This window comes from Grampus griseus (assembly GCF_964374135.1).
Source record: "Grampus griseus genome assembly, chromosome: 10".
In the NCBI taxonomy this organism is placed as follows: domain Eukaryota; kingdom Metazoa; phylum Chordata; class Mammalia; order Artiodactyla; family Delphinidae; genus Grampus; species Grampus griseus.
In genome coordinates, this window is record NC_139004.1 from 19,283,307 (window position 1) to 19,305,935 (window position 22,629).

Consider the following 22,629-nt stretch of genomic DNA (forward strand, 5'->3'; position numbering starts at 1 on the left):
CAAAATAAATCCCAACCCAAAAGGAAACCACCACATCAATTTTAAGTCAAAATGTAAAGGGCTCCAACTTACAAGATAGCGCAGGGTTCCAGAAGCGGTTTTCTAAAGCGAGCTGACACGTTGATCCTGCTGTGGATTACTGGTTTTACCTTCAAAAGCAAAGAATTACAAATCACCGAGCTTATGAAACACAAAGCACCGAGTGCTTTTTTTTCCCCCATGAGGAAAAATTACAGGTTTCCAGGGAACTGGCTGAGACCTGTGCTGCCTTTGTTAAAACCTTGCTTTTTCTCCACTTACATAAACACTCTGGGCTCACCCTCTATAGATGGCATGTTGCCTTAACAGAGCTCTCAAGAAAAATTTCACTTGAGCCCTGGGCATACTGCTCATGATCTGTGCCAACAACAGAAACTGTTGAGCTATTATGAGAATTTTAAGGCAACTTTGTTAAGCAATTACTTTCTGTAAAACAAAAATAAAATAATAAAATAAAATAATCCTATAAAATCTTGAACTCCCAAGTGTCCTCCCCCTCCAGCCACAACACAGTGTTTGGTCATCTCTCCTCACCCGCCTGCTGCCTAGAGTTTCTGGGTCCCCACCAGGCACTTGACCCCATCCTATTTTCTTGAGACTGACTTCATCAACTTTTCTCGACTTCACTTCTTCCTCTGTCCACCAGCCAGACTCTGACCACCACCCTCCATTCCCGAACCCCTTGCATCTGGGTAGGTCTGGTCATCTTTCCAGCTCCTTTTGCTTCCAGGGTCCAGGCTGTTGTACCGAGAACCACATGGTCCCTCGGGCACCTTGGCCTGAGGCAAGGCTTTGGCATCGGCCAACCCCGTCCTCCTCCCAAATCAACAACTTCTTACATTTCCCACAGTGAACGGTCCAAATCCCTACCTTTCATCCTAAATCCTAAAATCACACTCCAGGCACACTCACTCTCAGCACATCATTTCCCTCCAAACTTCAAGAAAATAAAGGCCAACAGGCATGAAGGCTTTCAACCTCCCTTCCCTCCATAACCCACCTCATCTACATCTTCACCACTTTTCTCCTTTGCTGCCTGTCTCAGGAGAAGGATCCTTATCCCTTTACAAAGCTAAGCCCCCATCTTGACTTTATCCCCTGCTGCCTCTACTTGTTCCATTAAATAGCTAGGACCCTTCACCCCCATCTGGTGTCTTCAATTTCTCCCTTGACCCTTTGGCCCTTTCTCTCCTCTTCATCATTCCTCTTCCTAATTCCTCCCACCCTATCCTCTCCTCAGTCTTCTGCTATCTGGTTTCCACTGAAAGATATATCCCAACTCTTAAGCTTGGCCTACAAGGACCCCCATGACCAACCACTGTTTCCTTGGTTCCCTCATCTCCCACTAACACTCCTTCCTCCCCAGTCCCTAGTTGTGAGTTCAGGTCAAACTAGCCTACCTTCCTCCATTAATCATCAAAACTATGCCCTGAATAAGTACTTACTATTTAACCCCATTTTACAAATGAAGAAACTGGAGCTTAATTAATTAATTTGCCTAAAATCACACATACTAAGGGGCAGGGTTGTCCATACAAGTGAACCACTATTTGCTTTGCACTTTGGTAGTTATTTTAGAGATAAATATTAACCCTAAATAATTTATGGGACTCTCTCTTCAATCAAATTATGCCATTTTGAGAAGAACAAGGGGTAGGATTCTTCTTGACTCTCCAGTGCCTAAAACAACACTTGGCAATGCCTGCTAGTTGAACAATAAATGTTTACTGAAATTTAATTAAGAGAGACTCTAATTTAGAGTAAAAAATTTTTAATCAATCACAATAATTTTTTTTTGCGTTTTAAACCCAGAGATTCTTGGCCCTAAGCTAATATTTGCAGTGATGTTGACTTCTTTAAAAAAAAAGTTTAACAGATAATACATGCACCTGACCAATATTCAAGTGGTAAAATGGAGCATACAGTGAAAAGGAAGACTCTTTCCCATTCCTGTCCCCCAACCACAAAGCTGCCACCAGAATTAGCAATATTCATTCAAAGGCAGCCTATACCTACATATACATATTGTCTTACGTGAACATTTTATACAAGTAATTTTTAAACACAGGGATAACCTGCTGTACCCATTCTTCTGCACCTTGCTTTTTTCATTTAACAATTACCATGGCAGTTGTTCCATACTGGTAGTTATAGTAAGGGTTGCTTCATTCTTGGTAATAGCTGTGTATATTCCACACCATGGATGTGCCATAATTTATTTAACCTGTCCCTCAGTGACAATCCTGTTGGTTGTTTCTAAATTTTGCTGTTGCAAATAATGCCATGATAGGTTTCCTCGTAAATATCTATTTGCATAAATATGTAAGCATTTCTGTAGAATAAATTATTAGAATTGAGAATTTGCTGAAATAAAGAAGAGGCAGTTTTTTCAGTTTAATGGAATGTATTGCAAGCTTACTCTTGATTGATCCCAACGGTCCCTTAATTTATTTAGTTCATACTATAGCATAAGAAAATAGATTCGATTTCCAAGGAATAAAGTTTTGTGGCCAGGGTTGTAGTTTATAGCACCCTGGATGACTACAAATCCCTCTCCCAGCAGATTTGCTTCTTCTTAAGGCTCAGCTTGTTTAACTGCAAATGAGTCTTTGCCTGTGTGAAGGACAGGCCTTTCTGATTCTGCATCTATGCTGATAGTATCTGCTTCGTGAAATCCTCCCCACCTCTTAATACTGACTCCCTGGCCACTGAACTTAAAGCTTCTGCCACATCCCTGGTTCTCTATTGCCCTTCCCTGCCTTTTTGGTTTTTTTAATAGCACTTACCATCATCTATCATATTGTACATTTTACTTATCTGGTTTTTAATTTATTGTCCCTACTGTTACTTTGTAGTTACCCTCAATATTAACTAGTAATGTACTGAGCACATACGTCATACCAAATGTTATTTTTTCAAATGTCTTTCCTTCCAAACTTGATTGCTTAATACACTGTTAGATTGTTGAATTAAAGATGAAGGTGAATACATTAGACAAACAAATAACTTGGAAACTCCTGTTGAGCTGCCTGATATATGCTATTTTTCTTTAGCGCATACATGTCTATAGTTATTATATATAGAAATTCACAAATAGATGATTTTTTAAATAATTATATAACTTTATTCTGAGTCTGTAAGTTGTTGCTTGAATTAAATTAAACCATCTGTCTTGAATAAGTTGTTTTCCTCATTGAGTATGACAAAAATACTCTCCAAATGTTCATGATTAACCAGCTGAACTGAAGATTAATCCTAAATATATATTTCTTTGAGTCATTTTAGTTAAAATAACTAAATCAGTCTGTTTCCAGATATACTAATAAAAGAATTTGAAAAAATAATCCAAGTAATATGTTTGAACTGAAAAAAAAATGTAAGACCATTGTATAAAACAATTAGGACTTTTGAGGGGCAAAAATACCATTTTTCATTAAAAATGCATTTTTCTAATTGGTTTTTTTTTTTAATAAATTTATTTTTGACTGCACTGGGTCTTCATTGCTGTGCACGGGCTTTCTCTAGTTGCAGCGAGCGGGGGCTGCTCTTCGTTGTGGTGCACGGGCTTCGCATTGCAGTGGCTTCTCTTGTTGTGGAGCACGGGCTCTAGGCTCACGGGCTTCAGTAGTTGTGGAACACGGGCTCAGTAGTTGTGGCTCGTGGGCTCTAGAGCGCAGGCTCAGTAGTTGTGGCAAATGGGTTTAGCTGCTCCACGGCATGTGGGATCTTCCCGGACCAGGGCTCGAATCCGTGTCCCCTGCATTGGCAGGTGGATTCTCAACCACTATGCCACCAGGGAAGCCCTCTAATTGGCATTTTAAATAATAACTTAAATCACAAAAGAATTAAACAAATCAACTACATATAAGGGGAGCTTTCCCAGAGTCCTTATCAGAGATTAAGTGTTGGTCACTTGGTCACTTGGTGCTAATCTAGAGACACTGTGGCTTAGATATGGGAAACATAATAATCAATTAGAATATATTTTTAAAACACGTACATTTTCTTATTAGGCTGTACACTTTCCCTTGCCCTTTGAGAATAAATAATGTTTGAAATATGAGAATAATGTTAAGTATCAACACACCTGGTTATGGAGGGATGGACCCCAAAGGATTGAGTATGAGGTACTCCCACTCAGACCCCTGTGTACCAGGAGTGTCTTGCTGGTGAGCATCCTGACCAGTGTTAGGTGTAATCTGTGACTATGGAACCAAATCGACTGAAAAGGCATCAATGCAAAACTTGAACATTCATTGTGGACTCAGCAGAGATCATACTCCCGGCTGGCTTTGTCAGTTAGTGAGGGAACCACCACCAGGCAAAAGCAGAACATGCTTACAGCTGACCTCTTACCTTGATTCTGCACTGGGTTCAACGTTGTCTTGGAAAACCCAGTTTATTTGGATATTGAGAAGTAGGTTAGCCTGGTGAATCAGAGAGGAGTCACTCCCTGAGTAGAAATTAGACAGCTGGATGGATAGATAGATAGATTAAATATTTGGCTAACATTTTTCTTGGAAACATTTCAAAGTCAAAGAGGGCAAAAGTGACTTAAGCATGTTCACTCTGCTAGAATGGGATGAGCCAGGTCTTTGAATATAAATCACATGCACCTTTCAATATATCACTCTGCCTCTGGTATCTTATTTAGATTGTGTTTATGTCACAGATGGCTATACCAAAAAACAAACAAACAAACAAAACCCAACAACAAACAAAAAAAATGTTATGTGAATTTGACAAGTCTAAGTATATAATTTAACTCAAGTTCACAAATTCCACGTGACACTTGGACAATATCACAGCTGGGTCAAATTCAAGGTAAAACCTGCATGACTTAAAAACATGAATTTTTATTTAAAAAAATAAACTCAATGAAACTAAAATTGTTGTTGTGAAAATACATATTTGGATTAATAAGTACAAGATCTACAAACTGAGGAACTGACTAAAGGTCTGAAATTCTGAACTCCAGGACTGATTGCCAATTCAACACCTCACACCTCATTTTCTTGCTCTGTAAAAATAGATAATCCTGCTAAACTAGCCCAAAGGGATGCTCCATGAACTAATTAATGAAGTGGCAATACCATTCTCTGGGGCTGCTAAGGCTGAATGCTTCAGGTCTACCTGCCTCAAATCTCAGCACTCACCACCTCTTGAAACCCTAGGCCAAGTAAACCAAAGTCGGTCTAAGAACCTGAGGAAATGATGCCGTTAAACAACACCATCATGAAAATCTAATGACCACTGATCTCTTGTAAAAACTCCTGATACATTTTAAAAATTCAATTTTAAATTGCTTTTTTAAAAAAAATCACATGGGCTTCCCTGGTGGCGCAGTGGTTAAGAATCCGCCTGCCAATGCAGGGGACATGGGTTTGAGCCCTGGTCCGGGAAGATCCCACATGCCGCAGAGCAACTAAGCCCATGCGTCACAACTGCTGAGGCCGTGAGTCACAACTACTGAAGCCCAGGCACCTACAGCCCGTGCTCCACAACAAGAGAAGCCACCGCAACGAGAAACCCGCACACCGCAGCGAAGAGTAGCCCCCTGCTCACCGCAACTAGAGAAAGCCCGCGCACTGCAATGAAGACCCAATGCAGCCAAAAATAAACAAAATAAATAAATTTTTTTTAAAAAATCACGTTTTTGTAACTGTCCATATATGACAGACTTAGGCATTTAGGAAAAAAATATACTGAAGCTACTTATTTGCAAAATATAGCCCAACCTACACAAAGAGCCTTCAACTCTATTTTCCTTCACTGCCTTCAGATGAAGTCCACATGTCCTGGACTTGGGTATTTGAGATCACATCTGATCTGGCCCCATCTTTTCACACTCTAACCTCATTTCTCACTATTCTATCGCCTACCCTCCACTCATCTGGATATAATTCTCCTCAGAAATTCCATATCATTTTGTCTGAATCTCCATACAACATTTTTCATAGGTATAAGATATTCCCCTTATGTTATCAATATTTTCATGGACTGCATCTCTCTTTTATTTTTTTTAGTAACGAGCCTCATCTATAACTCAAAGAATCCATTCATGGCACTTTGGCGCTTTGGACATAGAATTCACTCAGTAAATACTTTTTTTTCATTAAAGTATAGTTAATTTACAATGCTGTGTTAGCTTCAAGTATACAGCAAAGTGATTCATAGATAGATAGATAGATAGATACTTTTTCAGATTCCTTTCCATTACAGGTTATTATAAAATATTGAGTATAGTTCCTTGTGCTATACAGTAGGTCCTTGTTGATAGTAGTGTGTGTATGTTAATCCCAAACTCCTAATTTGTTTACCCTCCTCTCCTCTATGGTAACCATAACTTTGTTTTCTATGTCTGTGAGTCTATTTCTGTTTTGTAAATATGTTCATTTGTATCATTTTATCTTTGGATTTCACATATAAGTGATATCATATGATATTCATCTTTCTCTGTCTGACTTAATATGATAACCACTTAATATGATAATCTCTAGGTCCATCCATGTTGCTGTAAATGGCATTATTTCAGTCTTTTTTATGGCTGAGTAATATCCCATTGTGTGTGTATATGTGTGTGTGTGTGTGTGTGTGTGTGTATACGTCTTCAGTAAGTACTTTAATTAAATAAAACTGGACCAATGTTTTTGAGCACATACCATGCCCAGAATTGTATCAAACACTTTCCACATGTTACCTTGACTTTTTGTAATATCTTTATGTTAGTTATTTTCAAATAAGTTTACAATTGTAAAACACAACAGAATTTATAAAATGCTTTCACACTTATAGTGATGTTTATTCTTCAAAATAATATTATAAGGTTAGTATTATTCCAGTTGTATAGAAAGGAAAAGATGAGCCTCTCCACCCCTCAAGGTCACACAGTAAGCAAAGAAGCAGTCACATGAGTCCACTTCTGATTCCCAGTGCAGGGTTCATTCCTACTGCTAACGTTGCCCAAGACAGAAATTGGCCACTAGCAGAAATAGTAGACACATATTTGTACCCATTTAAGTAAGAGCTTTCTTGAATTATATACAACTGAATATCTGTAAACATTTATAAATATAGGCATATCTAGACCAGGCTTATTCAGTGGTTCCAGTATCTTCTCAAGACCACCCAAGTTTCTCTCCCCTTCACTGCTACCTGCCAACTATTCTTTACATGATCATATCAGTATAATTTATGGAACTCCAATGGAATGAAAACTGAAATCTGTTAACCCCCTGAAATTTTAGAAATTCCAGAAAGGCATGGTGGCTAAATCAGCCCAGCCACTGAAATATTTTCATCAGCATTGTTAGATAATAATAAAAAATTCCAACCACGCTAACTTCAGCGACAACCTAGTTATAGGAGATGTCTCTAATTATAATGAACCAGCTGTTTAGAACATTCCCAGAGGGGTCCAATTAGTTTCTATGAGCTGATGCAACCACTCATCTCTACCTGGGTCCTCTACAGGTCCCTGTGTTGTTGTACCCAGTCCAGGGGCTGATACCCAAAGGAAGGGTTACGATTCATCTATCAGGTGTGAATTATCATCTCTTATTCAGAGGGTCATTTTTCTGACAATAATGGATATCTTAGCATCAGTTTGCATATTTGGCTTTTGAACTGTTCTCTAAATGAATGTCTCCCCCTTCATTGAAGCAGGAAAACAAGTCAAAACAAATTCACAAAATGACATGGCTATTCAAAACAGCAAGGTAAAAGATTTCTTTTAAGCTTAAAGGTGACCCAAAAGTTACATGTCATTATACATTTGTGTAAACCCATAGAATATATAACACCACAAGTGAACCCTAATGTAAACTATGGACTGTGGGTGATTAGGATGTGTCAGTGTAGGTTCATTAACTGTAACAAAGTTACCGCTCTTGTGAGACTATGCATGCCTGGGGGCAAGGGCTATATGGGAGATCTCTGTACCTTCCCCTCAATTTTGCTGTGAACCTAAAACGGCTTTAAAACGTAATGTCTAAAAAAATATTTTTTAACTTTTATAAAAGTAACCCAAAAGATAATATACCCATCATTAGTAATACCTTCCTTGAAAAATTCTTAAGTATTCTTAAGCATATATTTAAACGTGTCCATACTGCTAAATCTTTTTGTCTTAAAAAACAAAATGCCCACTAATTTTCATCAAATTCTGAACCATCAAATCAATTTCCCAGCATACCACAAATTTTTAAACTATTGGCTTTCTGGTTTAATTTTCTCTCTCTTGCACTTTGTGGAACATTTTGAAAGAGCAGATAATCCCAAGCATTCTGAATATATAATGTTAAACCTCACATTTATTAACTTTATTCTAAAATAATTATTTGCAATGGACACTCTATCTTATAGCAAAACTAAACAGGACTTGAGTCATTTTTAAGGCATTCATGAGTCTGCATGGGTTTCCCTAATGCTATGCTGAAGAGAATAACATGACCCTCATAAAGTTAAAAAATAACCAATTAACCCAAGAGAACTCTTAGGAGTAATTACGGAAACCACTACTAACAAGGCATTGAAAAGAAAAAAATTTTTGGATTGTCTTTTCTTTAATATTCTTCTTCACTTACTACAACTTGCTTTCTATTTCACCATCGTCATTTTTGTTTGGTTTGTCTTCCCAAATGGGATTCTGGTTACCGAACCAATCTAGGCAGTGGAATGTAGAATTTCCACTAAGAATGCGGAGCAGCTGGAAGTGTGTACATAACAACGCAAGATGAAAGGTTACCAATGCCGAGCATGCGAGGGTAGAGTACAGCCTCCACCTGCATTTAAATAAGTCATTTAGTCCCCAGGATTCCCACTGAAGAATGTGCCAACTGTACAGGATCTAAATGCTGTCTTTCATAAATACTAAGAAAGCTATTAACATGTCAGCGGATGGCAAGAGAAAGTACACTAACATACTTAGCAACTATTAGTGGTTCACACACAATGCGCTCAGGGCTCTGTGTGGAGGATTCAGAACTGTTCACGAAGGGCAGAGAGGGCCTCCATGCTCAGTGACTGAGCTTCTGCATAGGGTGGGATGCAGGAGTGAGAGAACCATGTGTGATTAGAAGGTTGGAACTTTCAGTCTTACTTCCCAGACCAACAGGAAGGGAAAAAGAACTGTAGGTTGAATCAATCACCAATGGCCAATGATATACCCAACCATGGCTATGTAATAAAAAAAAAACAAAGGACAGGGTTCTGAGAACTTCTGGGTTGGTGAACACATGGAGATTCTGGGAGAGTGACCAGCTCAGAGGCATGGAAACTCGGTGCCCTTCTCTAGGCATCTTGCCCTATGCATCTCTCCCATCTGGTTATCCTTTTATAACAAACCAGTAATCTAGTAGGTAAAATGTTTCTCTGAGTTCTGAAAGTCACTCTAGCAAACAAAAAGAGGGGGTCACTGGAACCTTTGATCTATAGCTGGGTCTTCAGAAGCACAGGTAACAACCTGGACTTGAGATTAGCAAGTGGGGGCAGGGGGACGGTCTACCTATCTCCAGGTAGATAGTGTCAGAATTGAGCTGAATTGTAGGACACCCAGCTGGTGTCAGAGAACTGCTTGGTGTGTGTGTGGGGGGGGGGGGACCACACATTGTAACTGGAATCAGATCGTTAGGAATATTTTTTGTAATTATAAAATATTAGAAACAATCTAAATGCCCACACATAGGAGAATGGTTGAGAAAAGTATGGCACATCCATACAATGAAGAGCTCTGAAGTTGCAATTAAGAATGAGAATCACCTATACGTAGATTCCCAGGATATATTGTTAAGTGAAAAACAGCAAAGTGCCAAAGGATATCTATAGCGTGGACCCTTCATATAGAAAAGAAAGGAATACAGATATAGAGATAGAGACAGAGGTAGAGATACATATCTGCTCATTTGTGGAAAAGGATAGGATAAAGACAGAAACTAAGGAGAATGGTTTCTTATGGGGAATGGACAAGAACCAGGTATAAAGAATGCAGGACTAGGAACCAAGCAGTAGGAATGGGAGTGGGGCAGGGGGTGAGAGACACTTCTCTCAGTATATCTTTTTGTACAGCTTATGACTTTCAGGACACGGCAAATAATTAAAATCAAACACAATGTTGTATACCCAAAACAGAACATAAACAGGAACAAATGAACCTAACTGTATTATAATAAATAACACACCCACACTGAAAAAGAGGGCAGTCATCAGTTAGATCCCTTAAACTATAACTTTCTTAATAAATAATATCCTGTAACCTGCCTTCACTAACCAAGCTTGCTATAATTGTTCTTGCAAACTGCACACCTTCCAAGTTTCGCGTAGCTTAGACATACATCACAAGACTTCTTTGACCTCCCCCTATAGATAATACCTCTGACATATAATAACTGTTGCTTAAAATGTTTTTCAGGATCATGGAGCTAGTCTTGCCCAGCTCAAACCTGTCAAGACCACCGACCATTCAATGGGGCCTGTACAAGTGTCCGATGGATGACCTTTTGACATCAGAGGGCCAAAAACTCCACCCTCAGATCATGTTAACACTGCCATTTTCTGAACATATATCCCATGAAAAAGCATGTTCAGCCTCCGCAGAACACCGATTATTTCACCTTTTTCTTTCCTCCAATCATCTTTCCCCCACACCTCAGACCACCCTGCTCCCTTATCCCATCAATATCCCAAGCCCCTTGCCTTCAGGGAAGTGGATTTGAGATTTGTTCTTGGATCTCCCCCCTTGGCTGCCTTGTGAGTAAAACTTTTCTCTGCTGCAGACCTCAGTGTCTCAGTGTTTGGCTTGCTGTGCATCGGGCAAACACAAACCTGGTTCCATAACAAAAGGGATGAGAAAGAAAAAAACTAACCTAAGTAACTTGGGACAATAGTGTCCTTACTGTATACTGGCAAGCTAAAGACAAAAAGAACTACACAAATACTGACTCTAGTCAATTAAACGTTTCTCATAGGAGTATGAGGTAGCAATTTTTAAACTATTTTGTAGGTACATTGAAACTGAACAAATACATGAATATATTGTGGATAATGAGAGTGGGGTTTCCCAGTTGAGAGAAGTAAGTTTCATGTAAGGAATGGGAAAGGACAGAATGAACCCTGTGCTGCTGGTGTAGAATTGGAGGTATCAGTATGCACTCAGTTTTTTAAATATATATCTGCATATATATACAAATGGATAGATATAGAAATAAATGTAGGTGTGTGTACTTGCATATATACATATATTTTCTAGCTCTGTCTATTGAGAGGCCCTAAAAGCCATGACATCTCAGTAGCAAGGAGCACCCCTAATGTCCAGATATTGGTTTCTAAATACCATTCTCCATTAAAATGAACTAGGTTTCTTTGGAGAAGCAGTTGATTCTAAGGGCCAGAGAAGGAAAGATACAAAATGAGCCTGGAAGATCTTGTGGTGCTAGAAAGTAACGAAGTGCTCAAAAAAATGTTAGGACCATGTCAAAACGACACAGAAGCCATCTGGAAAGAGTCCTCAATGGGCAAAGCAGGGATAATTTAAGTAACAAAATGAATAATGATGGTACTGGATTTTAACCAAGAGAATAAAATAAATATCCATGAGTCCACACTGATATAAAGAAATAACTGAATGAATGAATGAACAAATAAATAAATGTGAGAGAAAGGACAACTCTCCCGTACAGTAGAATTCCAACTAATAAATGTAGAAGGCACAATGGAAACAGGAAACTATCATTAGGTAAACACCACTGTAATAACTGTTGCAGGCAAGAACCATCCATGGATAATAAAATTTGTGAGTGATATCCTGAATGATGAGAAAAAGTATATTTGCATAGGTTCAAAGTATCTCCCCTCAAGATACTTGTTAATTACAAAGGAAACACAGTAACTTTACAGTGGAGAAAGCTGTTAGATTCCACCTTAACCAAGAGATCGAAGCTAGTATCACCAGTAAGAAGACATATCAGCATTATTTACTCTAACGACAAATACAAATTGAAAGAGGATTAATTCTCGCTGATGAAATCAAGAGATTTCCCTTCCTAACTTTTTCTCAGAGCATTTACTTTAGAAAACTTGCAACTGTAAGCACCTTCTCCTCTCTTTGAAAGGTATGTATAATCTCTTTGAAGATTAAGATAGGCCTTTGTCAACTTTATCACCTGGTAATGTCTTTCTCAAAGACCTAGGATGTAAACATCAAGGGAGATAGCACCCCTATTTCCCACTTCCTGTTGGAGGACAGAAGCGTAATTTCAATGGACACCTTGCTCCAAGTGGCAAAACTACCTCCTTTCATAAAGATATGAATACTATAGTTTGTTTTTCTTCTGGATAAAGCCAACTAGCTAACACAGATGGTCACCCCAATTACCAGGTGAACTGATGATGAACTGTGCGTGACAAATGGTACTCTCAAGTCCTCACACTTCAGGGCTAGTTATTGTTTATCTTGAAAACATGTATGTACATTGTGGGTGGCACCTGCTTGACTATATAAAAGAGTAAAATTTCTTTTTGTCATTGCAATTTCTTAGATTGCCTGTGATTCACATCATATTCTGATTTAATGCATATTCAGTAATAAAAGTGCTTTCTTTCTCTACTACCTCTGAGGAGAGGATTTCGGGATTGAGGGATTTTGTTTTTAATTATATTTCCCCAACAGTACCCTCTGACATGATGCATTGAACAGGGCACAAGATCACCTCCTGGTATTCTTGCCAAAAAATAAATAACCTCAAACCCAATCACAAGAAAACATCAGGCAAACCCAAACTAAAGGACATGCTACAAAATAACTGACCTTCAGAGTTGTGAAGGTCATGAGAAACTGAGGAGCAGTAACAGGTTAGTGGAAACGAAGGTAACATGATAAACTAAATGCAGTGTGGGACTCTGGCTTGAATCCAGGACCTGAAAAAAAGACATTAGCATGAAAACTGGCAAAATTTGTATAAGATTTATAAATTAAGTCATTGTATCAGTTTCAATTTCCAGCTTTCAGTAATGATACTAATGTTATGTAAGATGTTAAAAGAGGAAGCTGGGCGAAGTAAGGGGTACATAAATTCTCTGTACTCTTTGACAACTTTTGTCTAAAATTATTTCAAAATAAAAAGCTAAACAGATATAATCTTTAACACCCCTTACCATAACTAAAGATCTGATACATGGGAGGCCTCCCTTGCCCTGTCTTCACCTCCCTCACCCTATCTTCTCTCAATAATCATGCACAACTCTGCACTAAAAATGTAAAAAAAACCTCCTGAGATAACCAACAATAGCTTCCACTTGTAACTAGAATAAACTTAGGCACTTCTGTCATGCGATTACATTTGGGTTTTGGTGTAGTTTCAAAGAAACTTCACCTTCCATTACTTTGTCAAGACAAGAGACAACTTGGAAAGAACAAAAAAATAGTCATCCTAAATTCCACACTAAATTAATCATTTCTTGCACCGCTAAAACAGAGACGAAAGCACAGTTATCTCCCAAAGATCAGTCATGAGTTTTGTCATGAATACACAAAAAGTGGTGGGGGAGATTTTTTTCACATACCAGGCCTACTAGCTCAGAACAATAAGAAACAATGATTTGCTGTTAACCGGTGAACCTAGCTTAATTGGGAAAATATCTGCAATCCCTTAGGGGAGAACTAGGTCAAAAGAACCTCACCTCCACATCAAAATTGCACCATCCAGGAGGTCAAAGCACATGATGTAGATAAAAAAGAATGTTCAAGGTTCAGTGAGGTTTTTTTTCCTCAAAAAGCAACCGCTTAGGGCTTCCCTGTTGGCGCAGTGGTTGAGAGTCCGCCTGCCGATGCAGGGGACACGGGTTCGTGCCCTGGTCCGGGAAGATCCCATATGCCGCGTAACGGCTGGGCCCGTGAGCCATGGCCGCTGGGCCTGCGCGTCCGGAGCCTATGCTCCGCGACGGGAGAGGCCACGACAGTGAGAGGCCCGCGTACCAAAAAAAAAAAAAAAAAAGCAGCAACAGTTCAAGACTATCTATGGCGCAGCGACCCTTCCTTCTGTAAGTAGCTCTCCCTCCTGTGAGCTTATCGCCAGCCCTTCCCACCCCACGCCCCCAAGCCCCGCAAACAAATACCTTCACCTGAGAACCAAAGACAAATGACAGCACAACTCTTTTAAGTAAAACACACAAAGAAGTAAACTCTGTATTTGGCCCAGACCCTGCATTAGGACCTCAGACCTTCAAAAAATCCAAGTTTATAATTACTTTCTGTCTCACTTGTAAATCATTGTTAGCAATAAAATCAAAGCCTATTCCCTCTTTGTCCCATCTTTCTCATACTTCATTTCCTTCTCTATCTGGATTGCTTGGATGAGGGTCACCCATTCAAGAGCAATGGCATTTGGATCATTTTGGTATCTAAACTATTTGTGCTGCAACACAAGAGATAGAAGAAAGGGCTTCACATCAAGCCAATTAAGTAAGGCCAAGTTCATTCTACTCCCAATCTGACTATTGCAGGGAAAGCCTTGGAATCAGAAGGTCCTTGAAGTGAACTGAATTGGAATAATCCAAAACCAAAATCTTGGGCTTCCCTGGTGGCGCAGTGGTTGAGAGTCCGCCTGCCGATGCAGGGGGACGCGGGTTCGTGCCCCAGTCCGGGAAGATCCCACGTGCCGCGAAGCGGCTGGGCCTGTGAGCCATGGCCGCTGAGCCTGCGCTTCCGGAGCCTGTGCTCCGCGACAGGAGAGGCCACAACAGTGAGAGGCCCTCGTACCGCAAAAACAAAACAAAACAAAACAAAACAAAAATCTTCAGAGAACCCACCTGGTTCAAACTCAAACACTCCATTTAGAGTAAGGGAACAAGACATCCACTTCCTCATATACTGCCTCTTTCTGCCTCAGGTAAAGGCACTCACTCACAGGCCACCATCTTTAATTATTCCTTGAACAGTTTTTGCATTACTGTAAATAAGAAACCATAAAGTCCTCCCGGTGGTTGGAAAAACAGCACGGAATGTAGGTTCTTATGCCCTATGGGGGAACTCTGAAAGTACTGAAGCCTCAAACTATCCACCTTGGAAGGATAACTTAGACCTTGGCTCCCACCTACAAAGACAGGGGGTTTTGTCCTCTACCCTGAGAGACTAGATGTCCCTCACATCCTGAAGGCATCACAGGAGTCCTGCTATCGCAAAGAATGTATCAAAGATTTCAGTTACATTAGCGCTTCTAGTCCAGAAATTTTGAACAAATGTGTTCCACAAAATTTTCCATCATTCCAAGTAACATTTAGCAGATAGAGTGGATTTTTATTATTTTTTAAAATAAGTTACTAGAGAAAATCCAAAACATTTTTGTCACTATGTCTCTCTCTTCTTTGTCACCACACTCACGTCTCAGCCTACAGCAGGGCTTAGTCCTTAGCATAATATCAAGGCCTGTTTACATAAAACAAATACTATACATGTAAGTGGGAGATGAGTCACATTTATTTTACCACACCTCTGATTTTTAAATAATAAAATTTAAAAGACTGAAAACTATTTGTCAGTCTCGCAACCTCCCTATTCTTTTTTTTTTTTTTTTTTTTTTTTTGCAGTATGCAGGCCTCTCACTGTTGTGGCCTCTCCCGTTGTGGAGCACAGGCTCCGGATGCACAGGCTCAGCGGCCATGGCTCACGGGCCCAGCTGCTCACGAAGCCGCATCCCCTGCATTGGCAGGCGGACTCTCAACCACTGCGCCACCAGGGAAGCCCTTAATACCATAATATTTACTTGATATTACTTCAGGTCTCCCTTCCCCACTGCCATGGTGAAACCCAGGCCACAAACTAGTATAATTTCTCTTTATTACCATCATACATGGGAATATGGAATTTGAATTGTTGATCAAGTTTCATGCAAAGTTCCAAAGCCAAACAAAAAAAAAAGGAAAGAAAGAAGAGAAAATTTCTGTTCTGGTCAACAACTGAGGTAATGGATGAAGCATAGGTACCTGTGTATAATTTGCAATTTTGTTAGTAAGCACACCTACACAAAACTTCCAATTCTCCCTGTTGATAGAGAAGAGATACAGATAATCAAAGCATTAGCTAATCCAAAAGTCATTTAAAATTAACATTTACTCAATCAGCCTTTTTCATTTTGCCAATATATTAATTATCTCCCTTTTGACTCAAACTAATGTCTAAACGAATCTTTATTCTTAGAACACATCAACCAGCAAAAAGACATCCCCTCATAACTCCCGGATAGTAGAAAAACCAGTCCAAATTTTAAAATTTACTGTAGATGATCCATAAAACCGAAAATCACACCAAGATTAAGAGCTGTTAAAAGGACTGACACATATCTTAGCTATAAAGAGAGAAGATGTAGAAAGAAAACCAGTTTAGCCGGGGGAAAAAAACACCATCATTCATATCAATAAAAACCAAGAATGGGGCTTCCCTGGTGGCACAGTGGTTAAGAATCTGCCTGCCAATGCAGGGGACACGGGTTCGAGCCCTGGTCAGGGATGATCCCACATGCCCCGGAGCAACTAAGCTCGTGCGCCACAACTGCTAAGCCTGTGCTCTAGAGACCTCAAGCCACAACTGCTGAACCTGTGAGCCACAACTACTGAAGCCTGCACGCCTAGAGCCCGTGCTCCGCAACAAGAGAAGCCACCGCAGTGAGAAGCCCGCACACCGCAACAAAGAGTAGACCCCGCTCGCCGCAACTAGAGAAAGCCTGCGTGCAGCAACGAAGACCCAACGCAGACAAAAATAAAATAAATTTATTAAAAATAAACAAGAATGGGGCTTCCCTGGTGGCACAGTGGTTGAGAGTCCGCCTGCCGATGCAGGGGACACGGGTTCGTGCCCCGGTCCGGGAAGATCCCACATGCCGCGGAACGGCTGGGCTTGTGATCCATGGCCGCTGAGCCTGCACGTCCGGAGCCTGTGCTCCGCAACGGGAGAGGCCACGGCAGTGAGAGGCCCGCATACCGCAAAAAATAAAAAATAAAAAAGATAAATATAAAGAAGAATGTATGAAGAACTTTCACTTACATTCTTCTTTAACCCATTCTGGGTTCAGGATTTGTTGCCTGCTGTCTCCTCAGACAGATGGTTCACTCTGTGAGCCCAGGTACTCTGTTTTTTTCATATTTCTAATTCCTCCAGCACAGCCCAGGGCCTGGCACAACAGCAAACATCTGTGGAGCCCTCCACGTGACCATGAACCAGCCAGTCAGGGTTCCTAGACTATCAGGGTTTACCATTAACGGGACAGTATGTGTTTTGAGTTGAGTTGAATTACAAGGCAACCTAGGTTAGAACAGTTACTGTTGTCATCACCAACTCACAGCTGAGGAAACTGAGGCCATAAAGCAACCGAGCCAGGACTTTCAACTCTAACTCCTGAGATCTCTCTGCTTTACATAACAAGCATTCTGTTTTCATTTCTACTGACACTTTCTCTGTGAACCCTACTTACTTAAAACTAATCTCTTCTAATATCTTCAGTGTCTTTTAGCATGTGATGTGTGTGAATTTCACACATATCATTAGTTTTCATTGCAGCGATCCACTTTTAATCAATCTCTTAACATTATAAACTTATAATGAAGACATGAGATGTTACAAGCAAACAAAAGGAATATTCTTTAAACAACAAAGTTTTATAGTTCAGTGCATGTACTAATATGTCTCTCCCCTTGCATTTATTTGTCTCTGCTTAATATATATTTAGCTTGATTTACACTTTAATGCCCCACATTTGTTACTCTCCGGCAGACGGCTAAGACGGCAAGCACAAGGAAATGAGGTCTAAATTAACGTCCTTCCATTTTCAAGGAAGAAAATATAGACTGCCTTCTGAGTGTAGTATAAATTCCCTGACAATGAACATCAGAAGATGTCAATAAATAGTATTTGTTTAGGAAGCAAAGAGGAATACTTTCTCCAAGGGCATACATCTCCTCCACATATACAGAAACTGGATAAGTTCTCCTGCTCAGTCACAGAGTAATTCCAAATCCCCTGCCTACTGGCACTGAGTTGTTGACAACTGAGGATTTTAAAGTGGATTCCCCTGTGTAGACTTACCTTTACAGTTATTAGATCTCAAGGTAATAAAGAGTTAAGATTCCTGTAAAGTTCACTACCAGGGATATTAAACTAGCTGTGCTTTGGACATCGGAATATGCGATGCTTATGAATTCAATTAATTGAGGCCACAACTTGTGTATCTGAATTCTCTTCAGGCAGAGGGGTAACTTGTAGAGCTAGAATAACCCAAGAGTTGAGAATCACAGCTTTGAGGACTTGATATAGCCAAAGCACATTTCTGTCAAGTGTGAGGCCCATGGCCTACCATACCCCAGAGGTCATTGCTCAAACTATTGGCCAACACAGCTACGAAATTTTATGCGTCTATGTCCTCGCTCATGGCCTGCTTACCTCACCCTCAATATGTCTACTGAACTACTGATTTTTCAAGACCCAGCTCCTCTCTGAAGTGTCCTTTCTCTGACCCCACTTGCCACGCAATATTAATTGCACTCCCCTTGGTACGTTCATCCACATCAGGCTTACACACTGTGTGCATTTATCACACTTTACTACTGTTATCTGCACGCTCATCTATCATTCCTGTGAGACAACAAGCTCTTCCCTGGAAAATAGGGGTCACATTTTCTCATTTTTCACCCCAATCATCCGGTTCAGCATCTGACACATGGTAGAGATTCACTTAATATTTCTTTTTCTTAATATAAATTTATTTATTTTATTTATTTATTTTTGGCTGCATTGGGTCTTCATTGCTGCACGCAGGTTTTCTCTAGTTGCGGCGAGCAGGGGCTACTCTTTGTTGCTGTGCGCAGGCTTCTCATTGCGGTGGCTTCTCTTGCTGTGGAGCATGGGCTCTAGGCACGTGGGTTTCAGTAGTTGTGGCATGCGGGCTGCAGTAGTTGTGGCTCGTGGGCTCTAGAGCGCAGTTTCAGTAGTTGTGGCACACGGGCTTCGTTGCTCCGCAGCATGTGGGATCTTCCGAGACCAGGATTCGAACCCGTGTTCCCTGCATTGGCAGGCAGATTCTTAACCACTGCTCCGCCAGGGAATTGCACACTTAATATTTCTTAATAACTACAACTTCAAGACAGAGATAACTTTTTCCAGTTCCCAATGAGAAAACAGTACTTTAGGTCCCAGGATCAGGGTTGAAACTCAGGCCTATTTAGTTCCAAAATCCATGCTGTTTCCACTAAGCCCTGCCCTCTCTCAATGATAAATGATGCTAAACTGAAGCATTCAGATAAAAAGGGATGGGCACTCACCTACTGACGGAAGCGTATAAATTAAAGTTTGGAGAGATAATTCAGGCTCAATAAGCTTGGTTACCCAAAATTCATGTGGATGTGTAGTGAGCAGGGGGACACGTACAAAATAATAAATAACACAACTGAAGGAAAGTGTTTACCCTCATTCCCTTTCCACGTAAGATAGACTTCTTGGAAAGCCTTTACCATGTTTGTTTGTTTCTCTGTTTTCCTGAGCATAAACTGTCACATTAAGAAAAAAAACAGGGCTTCCCTGGTGGCGCAGTGGTTGAGAGTCCACCCGCCGATGCAGGGGATGTGGGTTCGTGCCCCGGTCCGGGAAGATCCCACGTGCCGCGGAGCAGCTGGGCCCGTGAGCCACGGCCGCTAAGCCTGTGCATCCCGAGCCTGTGCTCCGCAACGGGAGAGGCCACAACAGTGAGAGGCCCGCGTACCACAAAAAATTTAAAAAAGAAGAAAAACAAGTTCAATGAAATCTTTTATCAACTCAGGTTTGTTGAAAGATTCGTTTGAAAAAATATCACTGCATTTTTGCTTCACTTCAACTCCTCATGTCTACCCTGCAATCCCAAAATTTTAAAGGTAAGGTAAGGGAGAACGGTGATAGCTTGGAAGTAAGGATACAGTGGAGACAGACAAGCAACATTAGCCAGCTAATGTCCCCAACAGAATGGGAAATCGGAGAGGGATTCCTTCTATCATCCCCAAATTGGAACCAAGCTATTTCTGTGATTAATCTAGGTTTTACAAGAAGAGGCCTAGCTTACTCTGTGCCTAATTACATTCAATACAAACAACTCAAGAAATCCAAGAGATGACACAAAATCATTTCCACATGAAGCACTGAGTCTTCCCTGGTCTATCTTCTATTCCTCCTGCGTTTATACTTAGTGTCAAAATGAAGACATGAATGAATAAAATGGTCAGAGGGGTGTTCAAATTTCCACGCTGTGTTCCTTTCCATTTTGTTGTAGTGTTTATATAATGTGAAATACTGAAGGGAAAAAAGAAGCACATTTATTTAAGAAAGCAAATCTCTTACACTTGCTTGGATATGGAGGAAAAGACAGCTATTTTAACCTGCAAATGAGAAAGAATGTTACTTCATCCAGTAAGTCTTCAGTGAACACATTACCAGGAACTGTGGAATTTTTTTTTTTTTAAATTCCACCAAACATGCTTCAGAATTACTGTACCCCAATTAGCAATAACCATAAACGAGAAGCCAGCTTCGTTTGCAAGGACTGTCTAGTCCATTCCCGGCTGATCCCTCCCGGTGCTACTTTCATTATGCACACTCAGAAGAATAACTGTGTTTGGATGGCTTGTTGTTGCAATTAGGTTTCCAAGTTACCAGTTACCAAACAACCCTGGACTAAATGTAACTTCCAGACATACTGTTCCAGAGATTCCGAAACCTGCCATATGCATTCAAAGATAAATTGCAATCTTCACACCCGTGGGGAGTAGACTAGTAAATCAAAGTAAAGGGTCACCCTGTATAAACAGTATTGGTTGGGCAACCTTGCAGTAAAGTCATTCTGTCTAGCTTCAAAAGAGGAGGAATGTAGCCTCCCAAACTATCTGAGAACTCGGCCTTTTAAAATGGACCACCACAAAGAACACTTAGGAATTTTTATCTTGTAAATTTGCTTTGTGGGCGTGTAAGGCAGGCTGCCTTCTTTTTTTTTATTAAGGGAATTCCTTTATTTTTATTTTTTATTTATTTATTTTTGGCTGCGTTGGGTCTTCGTTTCTGTGCAAGGGCTTCCTCTAGTTGCGGCAAGCGGGGGCCCCTCTTCATCGCGGTGCGCGGGCCTCTCACTATCGCGGCCTCTCTTGTTGCGGAGCGCAGGCTCAGTAGCTGTGGCTCATGGGCCTAGTTGCTCCGCGGCATGTGGGATCTTCCCAGACCAGGGCTCGAACCCGGTCCCCTGCATTGGCAGGCAGACTCTCACCCACTGCGCCACCAGGGAAGCCCCAGGCTGCCTTCCTGATTCAACATTGGTCCATCTCTTTCTAGATTGCTGGGGGCAGGTAGGATCCCACAACTCAAGAAGGACAGAGAGAATTTGGAGAGGAAAGAGCCACAGCCACTGAGGGGCAGGAAAACTGGATCCCAGAGGAATGATGTTTTAAACAGACACTATTCGTCTGAATAAGAGGGGGTTAGGCTGTGGTTTAATCATATTTTTCAACTTTGTGACGAATCTTTCCCTAACACAGGGGTGCCTGTTTGTGCTCCCAAAAGGCTTGAATTGCAATTTTTAAAACTTGAGTATTTTCACCATTAAAATGAATTAGAATGAAAAGCAGCTGGAGCATTTTCTCTACTCTAGAAACACAATACTGGGGGAGAAAGGAATACTGGAATAAAAGGAAGGCAAAAATTGAATGCCTTTTCCTTGTCCTTTCCGGCACGATAAGGACACATGCTGTTATGCATCAGCTTGCCGTCTAGTACTCCCAGCTCTTCCAGATGTCTCCCTTCTTTCACTCAAACAGCTACTGAAACCTCACCCCTTCTGTAAAATCTCTCCTATCTAACTGGAGATGGGCAGAGAATTCTCCCTGGGGACATAGACTTCCCCCAGCTCTCCTCCACTCACAGTCCTATAATATGCCTTGAGCCATTGCTTATACACAATGTTAATAAATCAATCTAAGTCCTAGTCCAATGTCTCTTAAGCTGTCCTATACCTTTGTCAGCACTACCTGTCTTGTATCACAAGCTCCTAAATGACTGCCACCCTCTCTGTTTTGATAAGCTGCCTGGCTCGGTAGCTTGATGACTTGGAAACGTCAAAAGAAAGCAGAAGATTCACCCTCATGCAGTGCAAACAGTTTGATACGAACCGCTTTATTTTGTAATTCTATGTGAAGTCTTTTTAAATTTCTTTAAATAATAAAGAAATCACAAAGTTGACAGGTATTTGCTTCTGAAAAAGAAAATGTACCTCAGATCAATTAAGGAAAAAAAACCCTTATGTGGTTTAAAGAACAAACAAAACTGACACGTGCTTGCTGGCAGTTACACTTCTACTAAATACGTGAGGCCCTTTAATTTTGATTAACTTCTAAATCATATACATCATTTATCCTCTCTGAAAGAAACAGGTATTACTTTTGCCAAATTACTAGTAAATTCTCTACATCTTCGGGTTAGACAGGAAAGATTCTGTATCATCTTAACCTGACTTCAAACATTTTTATTAAAACAGTCTTCAAAACTTCACAACAGAAAACTCTATTTCCTCTAATGAGAATGGATGATACACTATATAT

The 22,629-nt window shown here is 40.5% G+C and overlaps 1 protein-coding gene across 1 annotated transcript in view; it reads right to left on the bottom strand.

The window, feature by feature from the left end:
- The window catches only part of DCDC2 (doublecortin domain containing 2), a 153,932-nt gene that overhangs the window by 105,719 nt on the left and 25,584 nt on the right, over positions 1 to 22,629 (bottom strand). Inside the window, exon 3 of the mRNA XM_082663549.1 lies at positions 73 to 149. Within this exon, the coding sequence (XP_082519675.1) occupies positions 73 to 149 (77 nt within the window). The remainder of the gene's footprint in view (positions 1 to 72; positions 150 to 22,629) is intronic.